This window comes from Macaca fascicularis, chromosome 19 (genome assembly GCF_037993035.2).
Source record: "Macaca fascicularis isolate 582-1 chromosome 19, T2T-MFA8v1.1".
Classification (NCBI taxonomy): Eukaryota; Metazoa; Chordata; class Mammalia; order Primates; family Cercopithecidae; genus Macaca; species Macaca fascicularis.
In genome coordinates this window covers 11,124,124-11,146,007 of record NC_088393.1, presented here as the reverse complement: position 1 = coordinate 11,146,007, position 21,884 = coordinate 11,124,124, and the positions used below count along the sequence as shown (strand labels likewise).

Genomic DNA, 21,884 nt, shown 5'->3' with positions numbered 1-21,884 from the left:
ATGAATATAATAGAGTTGGGGGAGGTGGCTCACATCTGTAATCCCAGTGTTTTGGAAGACTGAGGTGGGAGGATGGCTTGAGGCCAGGAGCTCAAGACCAGCTTGAACAACGTAGTGAGACCCCATCTCTACAAAAAATTTGAAGATTAGCCGGGAGTGGTGGTGCTCACCTGCAGTCCCAGCTACTGGAGAGGCCTAGATGGGAGAATCTCTTGAGTTCAGAAGATTGAGGCTGCAGTGAGCTGTGATTGCACCACTGTACGGCAGCCTGGGTGACAAAGCAAGTCCTTGTCATAAATAAACAAACACATAAACAAATAAAATAAACAAGTAAATAAATAAATAAATACAAGATAATGGGCTTCCCTAATTCAAGGGATTGTCTTGAGGATTCCTACATGGGAGACATTTAGGGCCACCCTCACTTAGGGTGAGCACGATTTAAGCCAGAGTTAGTGTTACTAATAGTAATATTTGCATCCAGCAATATAGCAAAGTAGGCGGAAGCAGGCTGGGACCAGACTGTTAAATCCTGGGACTCAGATTTGAATTCTGGCTCAGCTCCCTCCAGGCTGTGTGGCCGCGGGCTTGGGCAGGTGCCTTCACCTCTCTGTGTCCCTCCTTCTGACTTTCCAAGATGGCACGAAGGAGACCTGTGCCAGATGATAACTTTTTATTTTTCATTTTATTTATTTATTTTTTTGAGATGGGGTCTCACTCTGTCACCTAGACTGGAGTGCAGTGGTGCAACCTCGGCTCACTATAACCTCCGCCTCCCCGGTTCACGTGATTCTCCTGCCTCAGCCTCCCAAGTAGCTGGGATTACAGGCGCGCGTCACCACGCCTGGCTAATTTTTGTGTTTTTGGTGGAGATGGGATTTCACCAAGTTGGCCAGGCTTGTCTCAAACTCCTGGCCTCAAGTGATCTGTCCACCTTGGTCTCCCAAAGTGCTGGGATACAGGCATGAAACACGGCTCCTGGCCCGGATGATAATGTTTTCATTAAAGTGCAGTGCTGCTGTCAATGTTGATGTTAATTTCAGGTGGAGAGGCAAATGGATGATCCTGATAGCTGCTGTTCTCTAAGTCCCCACCTCCAGGGGCTGATAAACGGCTGGGGGCGGTGTTTGGGGAAAGGACAGGTGAGGTCTGGGTAGGCCGAGTCTTGCTCCCTGGAGGCCCTGAAGGACATCTCCTTCCCTCAGCCAAGCAAGGTGGTTCTGAGCAAGGCTGAGGTTTACTTTCCCTTTCCTTCTGCCCTGTCCTCAATACTACCGCACTTTGGGACGCCAAGGTGGGTGGATCACGAGGGCAAGAGTTTGAGACCATCCTGGCCAACATGGTGAAACCCTGTCTCTAATACAAATACAAAAATTAGCCAGGTGTGGTGGCACGCACCTGTAGTCCCAGCTACTCAGGAGGCTGAGGCAGGAGAATGGCTTGAACCTGGGAGGTAGAGGTTGCAGTGAGCTGAGATTGAACCACTGCACTCCAGCCGGGTGACAGAGCAAGACTCCATTTCAAAAAAAAAAAGGAAAGTCATGGGGTGGAATCTGGGTCTGCAGTAGCTGGTGTGCATGAAACATGCATGGAGCTAGGGGTTGTGCCAGGCATTTGGCTATGCAATTGCAAGAGAGGGCACCATAGCTGTTATACCCATTTAACAGAAGGGGAGACTGAGGCACAGCAGGTGCAATCACCAGCCCATGCCTTACAGCCAGTGTGTGGTGGTGTCAAGAATCAAACCCAGCATCTGTGCTCTCAACTGCTACATCATCATCCAGATCATCATCTTCATCCTCCTCCTTCTCAGCGACATGGTTGACAGTCAGCTTCCAAGTTCCCTTCCAACACCATGTTGGACAGAATAACTCATTTAATCTGCACAAACCAGGTACAGTGGCTCAGACTACGTCTGTAATCCCAGTACTTTGGAGGGTCAAGGTGGGAGGATTGCTTGAGCCCGGGAGTGTGAGACCAGCCTGGGTAACATATAGAGACCCCAAAAAATTAAAAAATTAGCTAGATGGGCCGGGCGCGGTGGCTCATGCCTGTAATCCAGCACTTTGGGAAGCTGAGGTGGGTGGATCACGAGGTCAGGAGTTCAAGACCAGCCTGGCTAAGATGGTGAAACCCCATCTCTACTAAAAATACAAAAAAAAAAAAAAAAATTAGCCGGGCATGGTAGCAGGCACCTGTAATCCCAGCCACTTGGGAGGCTGAGGCAGAGAATTGCTTGAAGCTGGGAGGCAGAGGTTGCAGTGACCAGAGATTGAGCCATTGCACTCCAGCCTGGGTGACAAAGCCAGACTCCATCTAAAACAGAACAAAAACAACCAAAAAAAAGTTAGCTAGGTATGGGCCAGGTGCAGTGGCTCACGCCTGTAATCCCAGCATTTTGGGAGGCCAAGGCAGGTGGATCACGAGGTCGGGAGTTCATGACCAGCCTGGGCAACATAGTGAAACCCCGTCTCTACTAAAGATACAAAAAATTAGCCGGGCATGGTGGCGCACGCCTGTAATCCCAGTTACTCAGGAGGCTGAGGCAGGAGAATCGCTTGAACCTGGGAGGCAGAGGTTGCAGTGAGCAGAGATCACATCATTGCACTCCAGCCTGGGTGACAGGACGAGACTCCATCTCAAAAAAAAAAAAAAAAAAAAAAAAAAAAAAAGCTAAGTGTGACTAGGAGTGGTGGTTCATGCCTGTAATCCCAGCACTTTGGGATGCCAAGGCAGGTGGATTACCTGAGGTCGTGAGTTCGAGACCAGCCTGACTAACATGGAGAAACCCCATGTCTACCAAAAATACAAAAAAATTAGCTGGGCGTGGTGGCTCATGTCCGTAATCCCAGTTACGTGGGAGGCTGAGGCAGGAGAATTGCTTGAACCCAGGTGGCGGAGGTTTCAGTGAGCTGAGATCGTGTCATTGCACTCCAGCCTGGGCAACAAGAGCAAAACTCCGTCTCAAAAAAAACTAACTAGGTGTGGCGGTTTGTGCCTGTAGTTCTAGTTACTAGGGAGGCTGAGGTAGAAGGATGGCTTGAGCCCAGGAAGTCGAGGCTGCAGTGAGCCATGATTGCATCACTGCACTCCAGTCTAGGGTACAGAGTGAGACCCTGTCTCTACAAAAAACGGTTTTTTGGCTGGGTGCAGTAGCTCACACCTGTAATCCCAGCACTTTGGGAAGCCGCGGCAGGTGGATCACCTGAGGTCAGGAGATCGAGATCATCCTGGCTAACACGGTAAAACCCCGTGTCTACTAAAAATACAAAAAATTAGCCGGGCACAGTGGTGGGTGCCTGTAGTCCCAGCTACTCCGAAGGCTGAGGCAGGAGAATGGTGCGAACCCGGGAGGCGGAGCTTGCAGTGAGCCGAGATCACCCCACTGCACTCCAGCCTGGGCGACAGAGCGAGACCCCGTCTCAAAAAAAAAGAAAAAAAAAATTAGCCGGGTGTGGCGGTGCTTGCCTGTAATCCCAGCTACTAGAGGCAGGAGGATTGCTTGAACCTGGGAGGCAGAGGTTGCAGTGAGCCAAAATCATGCCAGTGCACTCCAGCATGGGCAACAGAGCGAGACTCTATCTCAAAAAAAAAAAAAAAAAAAAAAAAAAAAAAAAAAAAGAAAGGTTTTTTGGAATGAATAAGAGTAATTTGTAAGAATAATAAAAGCAAGTACATTTATTCTGGTCCACAGTTCCTGTTACTGAATGAATGAGTATTTCAAATTCACTCAGTAAAATTCACCAGTAAAATTTATTATATGAATGAGTGAATGAATGAATTGGACAAATTTTGAGCACTCAGTGCTGAGCACTAGGGACATAAACATGAACCAGACAAAGTCCCTGTTGTACTGGGGCTGACGTGTGTGGGTGAGACTGAGGAGAAACAAGATGAATGGATGGATGAATTAATGATAGGATGAATGAATGGATGGATAGATGGGTGGATGAATGGATAGATGAATTAATTAATGAATACAAGAATGGATGAATGGATGGATGGATGGATGGATTGATAAATGTTTAGGTGAATAAATTAATGCAAGAATGGATGAACAGATGGATGGATGGATAGATGAATAAATTGATGAATGTTAGAATGCATGAATGAATGGATGAATAAATGGATAGATGGATGGATAATGGATAGATGAATAAATAAATGAATGCAAAAATGGATGAATAAATGGATGCCGGATGGATGGATCAATGAATTGATGGAAGATGGCTAAATGAGTGGATGCATGGATGGATTAATTAATGGATGGATTAATGAATGCAAGAATGGAAGGATGCATGGTTGGATGGTGAATGGACAGATGAATGAAAGGAAGGATGAATGAATGGATGGAAGGATGGATGACTGGTCTGGGGTCTCCACCCGTCATTACTGCTGGGTGGCTAGGGAAAGTGAAGGGGGGCAGCAGACGCATCTGAAGTCGTAGTACCTCTCCCGGCCCCGCAGCCGTCTTCACGTTGGCCGACAGCGCTGCTCACCTGGCCGCCTCCCCTTTAAGACGCACACACCTGGGCTCTCACCTGGGCGCAGGCGCTTCCGCAGGAAGAAGGAAGCGGCGCCGCTGTCGCCTCCCGGCGCTCCCTGCCCGCCTCCTAGGTCCCTCAGCTGCCACCATGTCCGCCTCGGCTGTCTTCATTCTCGACGTCAAGGGCAAGGTGAGGCTGGGCATGAGGAGTTGGGAGACGGACAGGTGAGGTCTCGCTCCCGGGGATTCAGGGGCGACCCCTCCGCGCAGGCCACGGAGGCCCCAGCAAGGGGCCTGGGAACAACCCCCCGCCCCCGCAATCCCTGGAAATCCCGGGTCAAATCCCACCTCCAGCATTCACTCGCTTTGTGCCTGAGGCCAAGGCGATCGCCTCCCAGGGCCTCAGTTTCTCTGTATGTAAAAATGGGAGCAACAGAGGTCCCCACCCAATGAGAATTAATACAACTCGCTGCGTGTAAACTACTTAGCACAGTGGCCTTTCTGGAAATATTAGGGACTCAGCAAATTGAAATTATCTCCATCACCGTCGGCATCCACAGTGTTAATACCTGGGGAAGGCAGCTGGAACAGGGGCCTCTAACTCCCCCGATCTGTGGCTGCCTTGCCTCTTCCTGAAGTCCTTTTATTCCTCTTGTCTTTTTTAAATTTGGAGACAGGGTCTCTTGCTGTCTCCCACGCTTGAGTGTAGTGGTGCAATCATAGCTCACTGCATCCTGAAATTTCTGGGCTCAAGCGATCCTCTTGCCTTGGTCTCTGGAGTAGCTGTGACTACACAGGTGCAGGCCACCATGCCTGGCTAATTCTTGACATTTTTTTGCAGAGGGATCCCGCTATGTTGCCAAAGCTGGTCTCAAACTCCTGAGTAGCTGGGGCTGCTGGCTGACCCCTCCATGCCCGGCTTTTTTTTGAGGTGGAGTTTCACTCTTGTTACTCAGGCGGGAGTGCAGTGGTGCTATCCTGGCTCACTGCGACCTCTGCCTCCTGGGTTCAAGCGATTCTACTGCCTTAGCCTCCTGAGTAGCTGGGATTACAGGTGCCCACCACCACACCAGGCTAATTTTTTTGTATTTTTAGTAGAGACGGGGTTTCACCATCTTGGGCAGGCTGGTCTCAAACTCCTGACCTCAGGTGGTCTGCCCGCCTTGGCCCCCCAAAGTGCTGAGATTACAGGCATGAGCCACCGCGCCCAGCCATGCCTGGCTATTTTTAATTTTTTTTTTTTTTAATGGAGTCTTGCTCTGTCACTCAGGCTGGAGTGCAGTGGCTCCATCTTGGCTCACCGCAACCTCCACCTCCCAGATTCAAGCAACTCTCCTGCCTCAGCTTCCCGAGTAGCCGGGACTACAGGTATGTGCCACTGTGCCTGGCTAATTTTTGTATTTTTATTTTTTATTTTTTTGAGATGGAGTCTCACCTTGTCGCCCAAGCTGGAGTGCAACAGCATGATCTTGGCTCACTGCAACCTCCACCTCTCGAGTTCAAGTGATTCTCCTGCCTCAGCCTCCTGAGTAGCTGGGATTACAGGCGCGTGCCATCATGCCCAGCTAATTTTTTGTATATTTAGTAGAGATGGGGTTTCACCATGTTGGCCAGGATGGTCTCAATCTCTTGACCTCGTGATCCACCCACCTCGGCCTCCCAAAGTGCTGGGATTACAGACATGAGCCACTGCGCCCAGCCACATCTGGCCTATTTTTATTTTTTTGTAGAGATGGTGTCTCGCTATGTTGCCCAGGATGGTCTTGAACTCCTGGGCCCCAGCTATCCCCTGCTTCAGTCTCCCAAAGTGCTGGGATGACAGGTGTAAGCCACAGCAGCCAGCCTGTCCTGTCATTTAATAGCCAAAATAAGAGTGGCGATGAAAATAATATTCCCGTTAATATTAATAGTGAGAACTAAGATGTTTGAGAACCTGCCATGGGTCCTCCCTGTTCAGATGCTGGACGAAACAACCTTAGGAAGTAGTAACTCTTTTTTTTTTTTTTTTTTTTTTTGAGACGGAGTCTCGCTCTGTCACCAGGCTGGTGTGATTTCAGCTCACTGCAACCTTCACCTCCTGGGTTCAAGTGATTCTCGTGCCTGAGCCTCCCGAGTAGCTGGGATTACAGGCATGTGCCACAACACCCAGCTAATCTTTATATTTTTAGTAGGGACGGTGTTTCACCATGTTAGCCAGGATGGTCTTGATCTCTTGACCTCATGATCTGCCCGCCTCAGCCTCCTAAAGTGCTGGGATTAAAGGTGTGAGCCACCACGCCCAGCCAGAAGTGTTCACTATTATGGATGGCTTCCTACCAGGCACAATCATATGAACAATCATTTTTCTTTTTCCTTTTTTTATCCTTCTTCCTTTCCTTCCTTTCCTTTCTTTTTCTTTTCTTTCCTTCTTTTCTTTCTTTCTTTCTCTCCCCTTCCTTCCTACCTTCCTTCCTACCTTCCTTCCTACCTTCCTTCCCTCCCTCCCTCCCTCCCTCCCTCCCTCCCTCCCTCCTTCCTCCTTCCTTCCTTCCTTCCTTCCTTCCTTCCTTCCTTCCTTCCTTCCTTCCTTCCTTCCTTCCTTCTTTTCTTCAGGGTCTCACTCTGTTGCCCAGGCTGGAGTGCAGTAGTATAATCACAGCTCACTGCAGCCTCAACCTCCTAGGTTCAATCGATCCTCCTGCCTCAGACTCCAGAGTAGCTGTGACTACACAGGTGCAGGCCACCATGCTCAGCTAATTCTTGAAATTTTTTGTAGAGGAATCCCGCTATGTTGCCAAAACCAGTCTCAAACTCCTGGCCTCAAGCGATTCTCCTGCCTCGGTCTCCCGAAGCAGTGGGATTACATGAGTGAGTCATTGCACCTGGACTTTTCTTTCTTTGTCTTTTTCTTTTTTTAAATAATCCCACTTTGGTGCAAATGAAGTCTGGGGCAGCAGCAGGGATTCTGGACCCAGGATGACTTAGATCAATCGCCAGTTTCCATATGCTTCCAATGGACATGGTTTCTAACCTCACTTCTCCTATGTGAAATTGAGATGATGATAACATCTACCCCACAGGGTTGTGGCAAGAACTAATAAGTTAGCAAACATCTACTCTTGTTTTAGTTGCCTGCCTTCCTGCCTGCCTGCCTGCCTGCCTGCCTTCCCTCTCTCCCTCCCTTTCTCTCTTTCTTTCTCTTTCTTCTTTTGAGACGGAGTCTTGCTCTGTCGCCAGGCTGGAGTGCAGTGCCGCGATCTCAACTCACTGCAACCTCCGCCTCCCAGGTTCAAGTGACCCTCCTGCCTCAGCCTCCCGAGTAGCTGGGACTATAGGCGTGCATCACCACATCCGACTAATTTTTTGTATTTTTAGTAAAGACGGGGTTTCACCATGTTGGCCAGGATGGTCTCGATCTCTTGACCTTATGATCCACCCGCCTCATCCTCCCAAAATGCTGGGATTACAGGCATTAGCCACTGTGTCCAGCTGTCGCCTACTCTTTACTAAAACACAGCCTGGTGCTTAGTGAGGGTCCTAGACCCATTTAGCTGTTATCATCACACTCCCATTTTATAGAGCGGGAAACAGGCACAAGGCGGCAGAGCCTTGCCCGAGCCCCTCAGCTAGGAAGTAGGGTCAGAACCGGGCACTGTGCCCCCGCAGCGTGGTAGGTTCCTGGATGCTGGTGGTGACCAGGTCCTTTCCTCCCACCCTCAGCCGTTGATCAGCCGCAATTACAAGGGCGATGTGGCCATGAGCAAGATTGAGCACTTCATGCCTCTGCTGGTACAGAGGGAGGAGGAAGGCGCCCTGGCCCCGCTGCTGAGCCACGGCGAAGTCCACTTCCTATGGATCAAACACAGCAACCTCTACTGTATCCACCCCACGTGGTGTCCCTGGGGGTGGGTGTGGGGGGTATTGGCGATGGTGGCACCTCAGGCCGAGAGAGGGTGGGCTGAGGACAGGCGTTGCCCAGCACATCTCTGTGGCTCAGGCTAGCGGGCAGGGGCAGGTAGAGATGAGGGCGGTGGCAAGGGACAGGGTGGAGGTTCAGGGTCTGTATTCCATTTACTCCTCCATAAATGACACCTTTTCCTTAACCTTGCTGCCCCCAGTGGTGGCCACCACATCGAAGAACGCCAATGCCTCCCTGGTGTACTCCTTCCTGTATAAGACAATAGAGGTAGGTACTAGCGTCCCATTGGCTGACTGGTCTATCTGTCTACCCCTCTTGCCAGCCTCTTTCAAAATCCTTTTCTGATAGGAAGCCTTCCCAGATCTCTCTGGGCCTTCTTTTTTTTTTTTTTCTGGTAGAGACGGGGTCTTGCTATATTGCCCAGGCTGGTCTAGAACTTCTAGATTGAAGCAATCCTCCTGCCTCGGCCTCCCAAAGTGTGGGAGCCACCACACTCAGCCCTTCCCTGGGGCCTTGTTCGTGTCCCTGTACATCCACCATCAAAGCCCCATCACTCTGCATCTCATCAGCTACTTATGAAGTCATCTCTCCCTAAAGGGCAGGGACCAAGAATGTCTCAGAGAGTGTACGGCTCAGCTAAGCTGGAAGACTTGGCATCCAATCCCAGGTTCCCTGCTTCCTCGCTGTGTGACCTTGAGCAAGTGACTTCTTGTCTCTGTGCTTTAAAAAAAAAAAAAAAGAAAAAAAGGCCACGCACAGTGGCTTATGCCTGTAATCCCAGCATTTTGGGAGGCCAAGGCGGGCGGATCACTTGAGGCCAGGAGTTCGAGACCAGCTTGGGCAACATGGTGAAACCCCTTCTCTACTAAAAATACAAAAATTAGCCGGGTGTGGTGGCAACTGCCTGTAATCCCAGCTACTCTGGAGGCTAAGGCAGTAGAATCGCTTAAACTTGGAGGGCAGAGGTTGCAGTGAGCCAAGATCACACCACTGCACTCCAGCCTGGGTGAGAGTGAGACTCCATCTCAAAAAAAAAAAAAAAAGTCTGGAAGCCCTTCCCCTCCCCTCCCTTCCCTTCTTCTTCTTCTTCTTCTTCTTCTTTTTTTGATATAGCGTTTTGCTCTTGTTGCCCAAGGTAGAGTACAATGGTGTGATCTCTGCTCACCACAACCTCTGCCTCCCAGGTTCAGGTGATTCTCCTGCCTCAGCCTTCCTGAGCAGCTGGGATTACAGGCATGCACCACCATGCCCGGCTAATTTTTTTGTATTTTTAGTGGAGATAGGGTTTCTCCATGTCGGTGAGGCTGGTCTTGAACTCCTGACCTCAGGTGATCCACCCCCCTCAGCCTCCCAAAGTGCTGGGATTACAGGCATGAGCCACCGCACCTGGACCTTTCCCTTCTTTTGAGACAGAGTTTCGCTTTTGTTGCTCAGGCTGCAATGGCACAATCTCAGCTCACCTCAACCTCTGGGTTCTCTGCCTCAGCCTCCTGGGTTCAAGGGATTCTCCTGAATCAGCCTCCTGAGTACCTGGGATTACAGGCATGTGCCACCACACCCAGCTAATTTTCTGTATTTGGCCAGGCTGGTCTCAAACTCCTGACCTCAGTGATCCACCCACCTCAGCCGCCTAAAGTGCTGTGAGTACAGATATAAGCCACCATCCCTGGCTTGTTTCTTTCTTTTCTTTTTTTTTGAGACACCATGCCCCACTAATTAAAAAAATTTTTTTTAGTAGAGGCTGGGCACAGTGGCTCACGCCTGTAATCAAAGCACTTTTGGAGGCTGAAGCGGGTGGATCACTTGAGGTCAGGAGTTTGAGACCAGCCTGGCCAACATGGAGAAACCCTGTCTCTACTAAAAATACAAAAATTAGCCGGGCATGGTGTCATGCACCTGTAATCCCAGCTACTGGGGAAGCTGAAGCAGTAGAATCACCTGAACCTGGAAGGCGGAGGTTGTGGTGAGCCGAGATCTCGCCACTTGCACTCCAGCCTGGGCAACACTGTGAGACTTAGTCTCAAAAAAAAAGCCACCACACCTGGCCTTTTTTGCCTACTTTTTCAAGCATTCAGCACACTTTCTTTTCTTTTCTTTTCTTTTTTTGAGATAGGGTCTCACTTTGTTGCCCAGGCTGGAGTATAGTGGCACAATCTCAGCTCACTGTAACCTCTACCTCCTGGGTTCAAGCAATTCTCCTGCTTCAGCCTCCCTAGTTGCTGCAGTTACAGGCAGGTGCCACCATGCCTGGCTAATTTTTGTATTTTTAGTAGAGACGGGCTTTCACCATGTTGGCCAGGCTGGTCTCAAACTCCTTACCTCAAGTGATCTGCCTGCCTCGGCCTCCCATTATTGGGATTACAGGCATGAGCCACCATGCCTGGCCTTTTTTGTTTTTGAGACAGGATCTTATTCTGTTGCCCAGGCTGGAGTGCCTCCTCCAGTGGCATCCTCATGGCCCACTGAGGCCTCGACCTCCTAATAAAATTTTTGTTGTTGTTAGAGATAGGGGCTCACTGTGTTGCCCAGGCTGGTCTGGAACTCACCTCAAGTGATCCTTGTGCCTTGGCTTCCCAAGGTGCTGGGGTTACAGGCATGAGCTACTGTGCCCAGCCCTTAGCCACACTTTTGTGGGTGTCTCTCTCCCCTGACCCCCAGGTATTCTGTGAATACTTCAAGGAGCTGGAGGAGGAGAGCATCCGGGACAACTTTGTCATCGTCTATGAGTTGCTGGATGAGCTCATGGACTTTGGCTTCCCGCAGACCACTGACAGCAAGATCCTGCAGGAGTGAGTGGACCCCTGGGGGCAGGCTGGACTGTGGGTGTAAGTAACTGGAGGAGGTCCACAGAGGTGTCCCTGTGTCCAGCTGCCTGTCCCTACCGCCCTCACTCCAGGTACATCACTCAGCAGAGCAACAAGCTGGAGACAGGCAAGTCACGGGTGCCACCCACTGTCACTAACGCTGTATCCTGGCGCTCTGAGGGTATCAAGTATAAGAAGAACGAGGTCTTCATTGATGTCATAGAGTCTGTCAACCTGCTGGTAAGACCGCATACCTCCCCCGCACCCCTTCCAGGGCCTGGCTGCGGGAGAGGGAGCTGGATGCCTGCTGACCACCCCCCACATCCATCCTCAGGTCAACGCCAACGGCAGCGTCCTGCTGAGCGAGATCGTTGGTACCATCAAGCTCAAGGTTTTTCTGTCGGGAATGCCAGAGCTGCGGCTGGGCCTCAATGACCGCGTGCTCTTCGAGCTCACTGGCCGTAAGTATTTAGGGGACCTTTCTTCTGAGAAGTGCACAGGGGAGTCGCAAACCTGGCCCACGTGGGGACTTAGAGAATCGCCGCCGGTTTTGAAATAAGTGCTCCCACGCCATCTGCTGGTCACGGCCAGTATTGCAGCCAGTGGTTGACTGTTTCAAAGACTGTTTCAAAGGCTATTTCATGATTGAGCGACTGTTGGGTGCCAGGTGCAGTTTTAGGCTCTGAGGACACAGCAGTGAAGAAAAAGACAAACCCTCGTTCTTACAGAGATGATAACCCACTGGGAGGAGGAGACATTATAACATCTTTCTTTTTTTTTTTTTTTGAGACGGAGTCTCGCTCTATCGCCCAGGCTGGAGTGCAGTGGCGCGATCTCGGCTCACGGCAAGCTCCGCTTCCTGGGTTCACGCCATTCTCCTGCCTCAGCCTCCTGAGTAGCTGGGACTACAGGCGCCCGCCACCGCGCCCGTCTAATATTTTGTATTTTTAGTGGAGACGGGGTTTCACCGTGGTCTCGATCTCCTGACCTTGTGATCCACCCGCCTCGGCCTCCCAAAGTGCTGGGATTACAGGCGTGAGCCACCGCGCCCGGCCCATAACATCTTATTTATGTATTTATTTATTTAGAGATGCGGTCTTGCTGTGTCGCTCAGGCTGGAGTGTAGTGGTGTGATCATAGCTCACTGCAGCCTTGACCTCCGAGGCTCAAGTGATCCTCCCACCACAGCCTCTCGAGTAGCTGGGACCACAGGCATGGACCACCTACTTTTTAAATTTTTTATAGAGACGGGGGTCTCGCTTTGTTGCCCAGGCTGGTCTAATCTCCTGGCCTCAAGCGATCCTCCTGTCTTGGCCTCCCAAAGTGCTAGGAGTACAGGTGTGAACTACTGTGCCTGGCTCAGCATCTTATTTATTTATTTATTTGAGATGGAGTCTCGCTCTGTCACCAGGCTGGAGTGCAGTGGCATGATCCCAGCTCACTGCAACCTCTGCCTCCTGGGTTCAAGCGATTCTCCTGCCTCAGCCTCCCGAGTAGCTGGGACTACAGGCAAGTGCCACCACTCCCTGCCAATTTTTTTTTTGTATTTTTAGTAGAGACAGGGTTTTACCACGTTGGCCAGGATGGTCTCGATCTCTTTACCTTGTGATCCACCTGTCTCGGCCTCCCAAAGTGCTGGGATTACAGGTGTGAGCCACCACGCCCGGCCTCAGCATCATATTTAAAAGTCAGACACTGCCAGGTGTGGTGGCTCACGCCTGTAATCCCAGCACTTTGGGAGGCTGGGACAGGCGGATCACCTGAGGTCGGGAGTTTGAGACCAGCCTGACTAACGTGGAGAAACTCCGTCTCTACTAAAAATACAAAATTAGCCGGGAGTGGTGGCACATGCCTGTAATCCCAGCTACTCAGGAGGCTGAGGCAGGAGAATTGCTTGAATTCGGGAGGTGGAGGTTGTGGTGAGCCAAGATCGTGCCATTGCACTCCAGTCTGGGCAACAAGAGTGAAACTCTGTCTCAAAAAAAAAAAAAAAAAAAAAAGAAAAAAAAAAAATTCCAGGCCCTGTGGGTACAGATGCTAGGTTTGGATTCCAGCTCTACTCTCCCAGTTTTTATTCATCCTCTCTGGGCCTCAGTTTCCCCATATGTGAAATCGGTGATAGTGGTGGGCAGGGAAGGTAAGGAGGGATCCTTTCCTGTTCCCCAGGGTCACTCTGCACTCTCCACTCTGAGTTTCAGGCGGCAAGAACAAATCGGTAGAGCTGGAGGATGTAAAATTCCACCAGTGCGTGCGGCTCTCTCGCTTTGACAACGACCGCACCATCTCCTTCATCCCACCTGACGGTGACTTTGAGCTCATGTCCTACCGCCTCAGCACCCAGGTGAGGCGGGGTCCAGCCACATGTAGGTGGGGTAGGATGGGGTAGGCTGCAGAGTGACGCTGGGCCCGGCGCGGTGGCTCACGCCTGTAATCCCAACATTTTTGGAGGCTGAGTCCGGTGGATCACTTGAGGACAGGAGTTCGAGACCAGCCTGGCCAACAGGGTGAAGCCCCGTCTCTACTAAAAATACAAAAATTAGCCAGGTGTGGTGGCACATGCCTGTAATCCCAGCTACTGGGGAGGCTGAGGCAGGAGAATTGCTTGAATCCGGGAGGTGGAGGTTGCAGTGAGCCGAGATCACGCCATGGCACTCCAGCCTGGGTGAAGAAGCGAGACTCTGTCTCAAAAAAAAAAAAAGAAAGAGAGTGACCCGTCTCCAAGAACTCCCCCTTCTTCCCACAGGTCAAGCCACTGATCTGGATTGAGTCTGTCATTGAGAAGTTCTCCCACAGCCGCGTGGAGATCATGGTCAAGGTGGGCCTTGGGGGAACGCTTATTAACAATACATGATTTCGGGTGGGCGTGGTGGCTCACACCTGTAATCCCAGCACTTTGGGAGGCCGAGACAGGCGGATCACAAGGTCAGGAGATCGAGACCATCCTGGCTAACACGGTGAAACCCCGTCTCTACTAAAAAATACAAAAACCTAGCCGGGTGAGGTGGCGGGCGCCTGTAGTCCCAGCTACTCGGGAGGCTGAGGCAGGAGAATGGCGTGAACCCGGGAGGCGGAGCTTGCAGTGAGCTGAGATCCGGCCACTGCACTCCAGTCTGGGCGACAAAGCGAGACTCTGTCTCAACAAAAAAACAAAACAAAACAAAACAAAAAAAAACAATACATGATTTCGGGTGGGCGTGGTGGCTCACACCTGTAATCCCAGCACTTTGGGAGGCTGGGATGATTAGATCACTTAAACCCAGGACTTTGAGACCAGCCTGGGCAACATGGTGAAACCTATTTCTACAAAAAATACAAAAATTAGCCCAGTGGTGAGTGCCTGTAGTCCCAGATAGTTGGGAGGCTGAGGTGGGAGGATTGCTTGAGCCCAGGAAGAAGAGGTTGCAGTGAGACAAGGACCCTAGCCTGGATGGCAGAGCTAGACTTCATCTCCAAAAAAAAAAAAAGAAAAAACAAAGTCTGGCCGGGCGTGGTGGCTCACGCCTGTAATCCCAGCACTTTGGGAGGCCAAGGCGGGTGGATCACGAGGTCAGGAGATCGAGACCATCCTGGCTAACACGGTGAAACCCCGTCTCTACTAAACATATAAAAAAAACTAGCCGGGCGTGGTGGCGGGTGCCTGTAGTCCCAGCTACTCGGGAGACTGAGGCAAGAGAATGGCATGAACCCAGGAGGCGGAGCTTTCAGTGAGCTGAGATCTCACCACTGCACTCCAGCCTGGGTGACAGAGCGAGACTCCGTCTCAAAAAAAAATAAGTAAATAAAAGGGCTTGGTGAATATTTGAAGGATGAGCAAGCGAATTCTTCATGCTCCCCTGACAGGCCAAGGGGCAGTTTAAGAAACAGTCAGTGGCCAACAGCGTGGAGATAGCTGTGCCTGTACCCAGCGATGCTGACTCCCCCAGATTCAAGACCAGTGTGGGCAGCGCCAAGTATGTGCCAGAGAGAAACGTCGTGATTTGGAGTATTAAGTCTTTCCCGGTAAGCACCAGGGACCGGCGGGGGATCTGGGGGTGGAGGGAACTGGAGCAGTGTAGGGGCTGCCCAGGAGGCATGAGAACAAGGCAGAGAGTAAATCAGAGACCCAGTCAGGTGTGGTGGCTCATGACTGGAATGCCAGCACTTTGAGAAGCTGACATGGCAGATTGTTTGAACCCAGGAGCTGGAGACCAGCCTGAAGAATACAGTGAGACCCTACCTCTATAAAAATATTAAGAGGAGGTGGGCGCAGTGGCTCACGCCTGAAATCCCAGCACTTTGGGAGGTTGAGAGGTGAGCGGATCACGAGGTCAGGAGTTTGAGACCAGCCTGGCCAACATGGTGAAACCCCATCTCTACTAAAATTATAAAAATTAGCTGGGTGTGGTGGCACATGCCTGTAATCCCAGCTACTCAAGAGACTGAGACAGGAGAATTGCTTGAACCAGGGAGGCAGAAGTTGCAGTGAGTTGAGATCGTGCCACTGTACACTCCAGCCTGGGTGACAGAGCGAGACTCTGTCTCAAAAAAAAAAAAAAAAAAAAAAAATTAAGGAGCCAGGCGTGGTGGCTCCTACGTGTAATCCTAGCACTTTGGGAGGCTGAAGCAGGTGGATCAGCTGAGGTTAGGAGTTCAAGAACAGCCTGACCAACATGGTGAAACCCCGTCTCTACTAAAAATACAAAAATTAGCCGGGCGTAGGGGCGCGTGCCTGTAATCCCAGCTACTCAGGAGGCTGAGGCAGGAGAATCACTTGAACCTGGGAGGTGGAGGTTGCAGTGAGCTGAGATCGCGCCACCACATTCCAGTCTGGGTGACGGAGTGACACTCTGTCTCAAGAAAAAAAATTAAGAAGAAAGAAATACAAATACATCAGAGAGGTACATATGTATGCAAGTGATTATTTTGTGGGAGTGATCAAGCTAGGAACCAGGCCAGTTTATTTCAAAGATGGGTAAACTTCCATGACGGGAAGTGAGTAGATTTAAATATCCCCCTGCCAATGTCTCGAAGAAACCAGCCCTGGGTTCAACTTCCTCACTATTGCTTTGCTGAGCTGGGTGGGTTTGGGAAACCCATTTTCACTTAAGGAGGCTCAGTTTGCCCATCTGTGAAGTGGGCAGGATCAGGTGACCCACATCCTTTGGCTGCTAGAGGTTTTAGTTTGTCCCCGTGATCTTGGGAGAGGTGGATCATCAGTGCCTGTAAAACAGGACATGGTAGTTAAAAAAAGAAAAAAAACCCTGATTGGGTTTTGCAATCAGAATCTTCCCTGGTGAATGTCACCCAGGTTAGAGTGTAGTGGTGCGATCACGCCTTACTGCAGCCTCAAACTCCCAGACTCAAGGGATCCTCCTGCCTCACCCTCCCGAGTAGTTGAAACTACAGGCATGTTCCACTGTACCCAGCTAATTTTTAAACTTTTGTAGAGATGGGATCTCACTATGTTGCCCAGGCTAAAGAGCGTTTATTTTCCTGTCTGTGAAATGGGCTGTGAGCAGATCTTGCTCCGGGGGTTGCTGTAAGGAAGGTCTCAGGAGCGTAGGGGGGCCCTGGTGTGCCTAATGCCCCCATGTTCCCTCAGGGGGGCAAGGAGTACTTGATGCGAGCCCACTTTGGCCTCCCCAGCGTGGAAAAGGAGGAGGTGGAGGGCCGGCCCCCCATCGGGGTCAAGTTTGAGATCCCCTACTTCACTGTCTCTGGGATCCAGGTGAGATAAGCGGGCAGGGAGGCTCCTCCCCTTGACTTTGGTGGGTTCCCCTCTCTCCTGTCCCTTGGCTCGAGTCACCTCAGTCCCCTGGCCTGTGTTAACACTCCTCTGAAGGTTGCCTGGTCTTTCCCTAGAGCAGTGTTACCTTTATCTGCCCACAGTCTGGGCTCCCTCTCCCCCGGCCTGTGCCACCTCGTTCCCCACTGGCTTGTTCACTTCTGTCCCTTCTCCACCTCCAAAGCCATTCACCATTCCCTTGCCTGTGCCACCTTGTCCCGCCAAGACCATGTGATGTCCTCTCATCGATCCCAGCCTGTGCCATGTAGCCCCTTGGCCTAAGCCATCTCTTTCTCCCTGGCCCTGGCCTGCTCCCTCCTGCAATCCTGGACCACCTCTTTTCATTCCCTTCTAGGTCCGATACATGAAGATCATTGAGAAAAGTGGTTACCAGGCCCTGCCCTGGGTTCGCTACATCACCCAGAGTGGCGGTAAGGCAGCCCAGCTCCTGGGGACAATGGGGTGAGGGAAAGGCAGTGGGTAGGGACTCGGGGGTTTCACCACATTCTAGCTCAGAAAACCAACGAGGGTCGGGTGTGGTGGTTCACGCGTGTAATCCCAACACTTTGGGAGGCCAAGGCGGGTGGAGACCAACCTGGCCAACATGGTGAAACCTTGTTTCTACTAAAAACACAAAAATTAGCCATGCCTGGTGGCATGTGCCTATAATCCAAGCTACTCAGGAGGCTGAGGCAGAATTGCTTGAACCCAGGAGGCGAAGGTTGCGGTGAGTTGAGATCCCGCCACTGCACTCCCGCCTGGGCGACAGAGACCCTGTCTCAAAACAAAAAAAAAAAAAAAAAGGAAAAAAAAGCGAACGGTCCCTTCTTGTCATGGCACCCTGGGCCTCAGTTTGCACGTCTTTAAAATGAGGGCAGTTGGCTGGGTGTGGTGGCTCACATCTGTAATTCCAGCACTTTGGGAGGCTGAGGTGGGAGGACCGCTTGAGCTCAGGAGTTCCAGACCAGCCTTGGCAACACAGCAAAACCCCTGCACTACAAAAAAGTATAAAAATTAGCCAGGTGCAGGGGCTGGGCGCGGTGGCTCAAGCCTGTAATCCCAGCACTTTGGGAGGCCGAGACGGGTGGATCACGAAGTCAGGAGATCGAGACCATCCTGGCTAACCCGGTGAAACCCTGTCTCTACTAAAAAATACAAAAAAACTAGCTGGGCTAGGTGGCGGGCGCCTGTAGCTCCAGCTGCTCCGGAGGCGGAGTTTGCAGTGAGCTGAGATCTGGCCACTGCACTCCAGCCTGGGCGACAAAGCGAGACTCTGTCTCAAAAAAAAAAAAAAAAAAATTAGCCAGGTGTGGTGTGTACACCTGTAGTCCCAGCAAATCAGGAGGTTGAGGTGGAAGGATCATCTGAGCCTAGGAGGTGGAGGCTGCAGTGAGCTGTGATCGCGCCAGCCTGGGCAAAAGTGAGACCCTGGCTCAAAAAAGGAAAAAAAAGCGGGGGCAGTTGTCAGCTCTAGGGTGGTCGTGAGTTTGGAGAAGGGGCTGAACCTATAGCACTCCCATCTACTGCCTGGAAACCACTTTGTTGCTATGGTTACAGTCCCTGTGTTTAGCACCATTCTTAGCCTTGTTGATCATAAGTGCTGGGATAGGGGATACATTGAGGGGGTGTGGGAGGCTGTCCCTTTTCCTTCCCCCGCTCCCCATTTCTTTTCTTTTTCAAGATGGAGTCTCACTCTGTCACCCAGGCTGGAGTACAGTGGCATAATCTCAGCTCACTGCAACCTCCACCTCCCGGGTTCAAGCGATTCTTATGCCTCAGCCTCCCAAGTAGCTGGGATTACAGGCACCCACCACTGCGCCCAGCTAATTTTTTAGTTTTAATAGAGATGGGGTTTCACCATGTTGGCCAGGCTGGTCTTGAACCCCTGACCTCAAGTGATCTGCCCGCCTCGGCTTCCCAAAGTGCTGGGATTATAAGTGTGAGTCACCGTGACTGGCCGCCCTCCCCATTTCTGAGATGGCCCCTCCTCATTCTTTCTCTGCAGATTACCAACTTCGTACCAGCTAGGAGAAGAGATGGGGGCTCGAACACGGGGCTTCCCTACAGCCCCAGATGCAGATTTTAGAGGGAGGGAAGGTGCGGGCTGTGTGTGTCTGTGTGAGGGCAGGTCCTGGATTTGGCAGTTTCTTGCTCCCAGCACCCGCCCCTTCCTCACATCTTCCTTATTCCATAGGCTGGGAGAGAAACTCTCTCTGCTTCCCTCGCCCTTGGAGCTTTCCCCGTCCCCCTGATTTTATATGAAGAAATAGAGGAGGGGCTTGAAGTCCCCCTCGCGAGTGCCTTCTTGCAACGACCTGCCTTAGCGGGTGTTGCGTGTCCCTCTTTCACAGCTGCTGAGCCCAGAGGCCCCGCTGGCCCCTCCTCTGAATTTTAGGATGTCATTAAAAAGATGAATCTAGCCGCTGTCTATGTGCTTTTTGAATGGGGACATTACTGAAGTGCTGCAATGGGAGTGGGCAACACGTGTCCATTCCTCAGTCCCGGGTCATCTCCCTGGTCCTCTGCTGTTGATTTGCTTCCCACCTTCAGTCTGTTCCCCCAAAAGCCGCTAGAGGGCGCATGTTAGCATCGCGTCTTTCTTTTCTCTCTTTCCTTCCTCTTTCTTTCTTTCTTTCTTTCTTTCTTTCTTTCTTTCTTTCTTTCTTTCTTTCTTTCTTTCTTTCTTTCTTTCTTTCTTTCTTTCTTTCTTTCTTTCTTTCTTTCTTTCTTTTTCTTTCTTTCTTTCTTTCTTTCTTTCTCTTTCTTTCTTTCTCCTTCCTTCCTTCCTTCCTTCCTTCCTTCCTTCCTTCCTTCCTTCCTTCCTTCCTTCCTTCCTTCCTTCCTTCCTTCTTTCCTTCTTTCTTTCCTTCTTGATAGTCTCACTGTAGTCCAAGCTGGAGTGCAGTGTCCTGATCTCGGCTCACTGCAACCTCTGCCTCCCAGGTTCAGGCAATTCTCCTGCCTCAGCCTCCAGAGTAGCTGGGATTATAGTCGCCCACCACCACGCCCGGCCTTTTTTTTTTTTTTTTTTTTTTTTTTTGAGACGGAGTCTCGCTCTGTCACCCAGGCTGGAGGAGTGCGGTGCGATCTCGGCTCACCACAACCTCCGCCTCCCGGGTTCAAGTGATCCTCCTGCCTCAGCCTTCCGAGTAGCTGGGATTACAGGCGCCCAATACCATGCCGAGCTAATTTTTGTATTTTTATTAGAGATGGGGTTTCACCATGTTGACCAGGCTGGTTTCGAACTCCTGACCTCATGATCTGCCCTCCTCGGCCTCCCAAAGTGCTGGGATTACAGGCATGAGCCACTGTGCCCAGCTTTTTTTTTTTTTTTTTTTTTGAGACGAAGTCTCGCTCTGTTGCTCAGGCTGGAGTACAGTGGTGTGATCTCGGCTCACTGCAACCTCCACCTCCCAGGTTCAAGTGATTCTCCTGTCTCAGCCTCCTTAATAGCTGGGATTACAGGCGCGCACTACCATGCCCCGCTAATTTTTGTATTTTTAGTAGAGACGGGGTTTCACCATGTTGGTCAGGCTGGTCTCAAACTCCTGACCTCATGATCCGCCCTCCTTGGCCTCCCAAAGTGTTGGGATTACAGGCGTGAGCCACTGCTCCAGGCCAATTTTAGTATTTTTAAATAGAGACGGGATTTCACCATGTCGGCCATGCTGGTCTCGAACTCCTGACCTCAGGTGATCCACCTGCCTCAGCCTCCCAAAGTGTTGGGATTACAGGTGTGAGCCACTGCGCTCGGCGTTCCTAACTTTTTTTTTTTTTTTTTTTTTTGAGACGGAGTCTCGCTCTGCCACCCAGGCTGGAGTGCAGTGGCCGGATCTCAGCTCACTGCAAGCTCCGCCTCCCGGGTTCACGCCATTCTCCTGCCTCAGCCTCCCGAGTAGCTGGGACTACAGGCGCCTGCCACCTCGCCCGGCTAAGCGTTCCTATCTTATTAAAGTCATGGCCTGGTCGGGCGTGGGCAACAGAGAGAGAGACTGTCTCAGAAAACAAAAACAAAAACAAAAACAAAAAACCCAGGCGTGGTGGCTCATGCCTGTAATTCCAGCACTTTGGAGAGGCCGAGGCGGGCCACAAAGTCAGGAGATTGAAACCATCCTGGCTAACATGGTGAAACCCCGTCTCTACTAAAAATACAAAAAAATTAGCCGGGTGTGACAGTGTACGCCTGTAGTCCCAGCTACTCAGGAGGCTGAGGCAGGAGAATGGCGTGAACTCGGGAGGCGGAGCTTGCGGTGAGACAAGATCGCGCCACTGCACTCCAACCTGGGCAACAGAGCGAGACTCCGTCTAAAAAAAAAAAAAAAAAAAGCCACGGCTTGATCTGCACAATTGCCACCCCGATCCCCCACCTACCTGCTGTCCCCTCCTCTGTACCACACCAGGCACACTCCCACCTCTGGGCCTTAGCATCTGCTGTGCCTCCCAGCTGGTGCGCTTTTCCCCATATAACCACAAGTCTCCCTCCCTCACCTTTAAGTCTCAAATCAAATGTCACCTCCTCAGGGAGGCCCTCACTGCCTTTCTGTTTCAACGGCTAGGCTCATCGGGTCAGTCGCCTCTACCATTCTAAAAAGATTTAACTATTGGCGGGGCGCTGGAGCTCACGCCTGTAATCCCAATAGTTTTGTAGGCCAAGGCAGAAGGATCCGTTGAGCCCAGGAATTCGGGACCAGCCTGGGCAACATAGCAAGAACCCCAAAATAAAAAAAAGAAGTGTATTTAAAAGCAAAACACAAACAACAAACAAACAACAAACACTAGCCTGGGCAACATGGTGAAAACCCGTCTCTACTAAAAATACAAATTAGCCAGTAGTCCCTGTAGTCCCAGCTACTCGGGAGGCTGAGGCGGGAGGATCACTTGAGCCGGGGAAGTCGAGGCTGCAGTGAGCTGTGATCGCACCACTGCACTCCG

At 51.1% G+C, this 21,884-nt stretch overlaps 1 protein-coding gene across 3 annotated transcripts; it reads left to right on the top strand.

The window, feature by feature from the left end:
- Positions 1 to 4,561: 4,561 nt before the first annotated feature.
- On the top strand, positions 4,562 to 19,371 carry AP1M2 (adaptor related protein complex 1 subunit mu 2). Of its 3 annotated transcripts, XM_065535585.1 has the most exons (13): positions 4,562 to 4,676; positions 5,757 to 5,854; positions 8,186 to 8,342; positions 8,584 to 8,651; positions 11,043 to 11,173; positions 11,281 to 11,428; positions 11,523 to 11,649; positions 13,381 to 13,529; positions 13,932 to 14,003; positions 15,029 to 15,187; positions 16,770 to 16,895; positions 17,308 to 17,383; positions 18,958 to 19,371. In XM_065535585.1, the coding sequence occupies exons 3-13, from the start codon at positions 8,222 to 8,224 to the stop codon at positions 18,978 to 18,980; spliced, it is 1,200 nt and encodes a 399-aa protein (XP_065391657.1). In that variant the 5' UTR covers positions 4,562 to 4,676; positions 5,757 to 5,854; positions 8,186 to 8,221; the 3' UTR covers positions 18,981 to 19,371. The 3 variants fall into 3 exon arrangements, with proteins under 3 accessions (XP_065391657.1, XP_045235710.1, XP_045235709.1); XM_045379775.2 differs by lacking the exon at positions 5,757 to 5,854 and having other exon boundaries at positions 13,387 to 13,529; XM_045379774.2 differs by lacking the exon at positions 5,757 to 5,854.
- The last annotated feature ends 2,513 nt before the right edge of the window (positions 19,372 to 21,884 follow it).